At 42.8% G+C, this 2,510-nt stretch overlaps 1 protein-coding gene across 1 annotated transcript; it reads right to left on the reverse strand.

The window, feature by feature from the left end:
• Positions 1–238: 238 nt before the first annotated feature.
• On the reverse strand, positions 239–1,805 carry gpr25 (G protein-coupled receptor 25). The gene has a single exon (XM_026307345.2). It carries the CDS (start codon positions 1,766–1,768, stop codon positions 662–664), a length of 1,107 nt encoding a protein of 368 aa, XP_026163130.1. The 5' UTR covers positions 1,769–1,805; the 3' UTR covers positions 239–661.
• Positions 1,806–2,510: the final 705 nt, after the last annotated feature.

Raw genomic sequence — 2,510 nt, forward strand, 5'->3', positions numbered from 1 at the left:
CAGTTATAAACTTTTACAGCTGTTCAGTGATGAAGCCAAGTCTAACGTCTAGTCAGCTTAGTTTTACCTAAATATTTAAATTCAACCTTAATTTATTTATTGCAATGATTAATCAGCATATTCTACAAATTCATATTTATTTTAGCAATGTTTTTTTAAATGATCAAAATAGCATCATCGTGTGTTTGCATCTTACTGAAATTAAGAAGTTCAATTTAAAGTCATGATCACAAAGAAACAATTTTCTTATATTTTTATTCCACACACAATTACAGCAGTATCTGTATTTTATAACAAGAACATGAGGAACATTTTTGCCTTCATACATATAAAGCAGAAAAAAAAAACAACAAATCAGCCATAACCATCAAACTTACATTTAAACCAGTAAGTATGTTATAATTTTCTACTAATAATGCAAAAATATTGAGAACTTTTAATGAGCTGCACTTATTTAAGCTAAAACAATGTCAGTGGTTAATCACATATGAAAACTACTGAATTATATGGCTCAGTAGAAGCAGAATCCTCATGCTTTTCATTATTTAATAAACAGAAAGAAAGAAATGTGCAGAAATCATCATTATTAAAAAGAGCATAAAGGGTAATGGGACATCAGGATTAATACTTGAAGGTGAAAGATAAGAGGTGTCTTCTCCTGCTACTCAAACTGAAGCTGACTTCTCCCACCAAAGCTCTCTGTGGTGCCGGGATAGGTGAAGGAGGAGGCTGAGGAGATGTAGCTCTGCAGGGACTTTTGGTTTCCCACGCAGGCGCCGAGGAGCATCTCGGCCCTGCGTCTGAAGTGATGGTCCAGGAAAAAGTAAATGGCTGGATTCACGCAGCTGTTGAGGAAGGCCAGGCAGCAAGAGATGATCAGCCCGTTTCTGTGCCAAGACAGGGTGTCACAGCTCAGATTAGCGTCTGAGAGCTGCGAGCTGATTATAATGGCTTTGAAGATGTTGAAGGGGAGCCAGGACACCACAAACGCCGCTATAATTAAGAGGACCATCTTGAGGGAGTGTCTGCGGCGGGCGTCAGTCCGGGGATTTGCAGCAGCGACGCAGTGCTTTTTGAGGTGGACCACGATGGTGCCGTAGCAGAGCACGATGATCAACACCGGGAAGACAAAGGTGACCAGTACCATGATCAGGCTCAGGCCAAGAAACACATATGAGGTGCTGTCCTCCACGCAGCGCAGCCCATCCTCGGACGTCTTCACGGTTCGGTACACCAAGGACGGGATGCCAAGGATCAGGGACACCAGCCACACCCCAACACAGGTGACACAGATGCACCGACTGGTCCTCAGGTACCTCGAGTCCATCAGCTTCACCACAGCCAGGTAGCGGTCAACACTCATGCAGGTAAGGAAGAAGATGTTGGAGAAGCGGTTCACAGCGATGATGTAGCTGCTGAGTTTGCACAGCACCTGCGAAAGGGGTCCAAAGTTCCAGTTTCCATTCTGGCTCGCAGACACGGCCCACAGCGGCAAGGTGAGAACAAAGACCAGGTCGGCCAGGGCCAGGTTGACGATAAAGGTGTCCACCAGACGCGCACCTCTCGTACCTTTGCTGGCGACCACTGAGATGACAAAGAGGTTGCCCAGAAAGCCCGTGAAAAATATGATGCAGTAGACCAGGGGAAGGAAGATGTTGGTCCCATGAAGGCCTGAGCTGGGACATTCCGAAATAAAGACTTCGAAATCAGTCCCGTTCTCACTATGATTGGAGTTATAATAAAAAGGATAATCGGTGTAGTCGTCCATTGTGAGAGATCACAGACAAACACTGCACAGCTGCTGCTGCTGTTGCTGCTGCTGCTGTGTGGCAGGGTGGTTATTCTAGGCATGTCAACATGCTGATGCCTCGCCACACTACACGGGAAAACCACAAAGAAAAATAGAAATCCCTTTTCAGCTTTTCAGCTCTTTCTCTGCACAGTGACTTTTTCAGCCAGTTCCTTTAGCTGCTCTTGTCTCTTGTCTTGTCTCATTGAAATTTGGAACTACTACTACTGCTATACTACAACTGCTACTACTACTACAACTACTACTGCTGCTACTGCTATTAATGCTATTACAGTTCCTACTATTACTATTACTACTGTTACTACTACTAGTACAACTGCTACTACTACTGCTACTACTACTACTATTACTATTACTACTCCAACTGCTACTACAACTACAACTGCTACTATTACTGCTACTACTACTACTACTACTACTACTACTACTATTACTATTAGTACTCCAACTGCTACTACAACTACAACTGCTACTACTACTACAACTACTACTGCTGCTACTGCTATTAATGCTATTACAGTTCCTACTATTACTATTACTACTGTTACTACTACTAGTACAACTGCTACTACTACTGCTACTACTACTACTATTACTATTACTATTACTACTCCAACTGCTACTACAACTACAACTGCTACTGCTACTACTACTACAACTACTACTGCTGCTACTACTATTAATGCTATTACAGTTCCTA

The sequence above is a fragment of the Mastacembelus armatus genome, chromosome 5, assembly GCF_900324485.2.
Source record: "Mastacembelus armatus chromosome 5, fMasArm1.2, whole genome shotgun sequence".
NCBI lineage: Eukaryota > Metazoa > Chordata > Actinopteri > Synbranchiformes > Mastacembelidae > Mastacembelus > Mastacembelus armatus.

What these genes read in the sequence shown, in the direction of transcription:
- gpr25 (XM_026307345.2), bottom strand. Translation starts at nt 1,768, where the DNA reads ATGGACGACTACACCGATTATCCTTTTTATTATAACTCCAATCATAGT.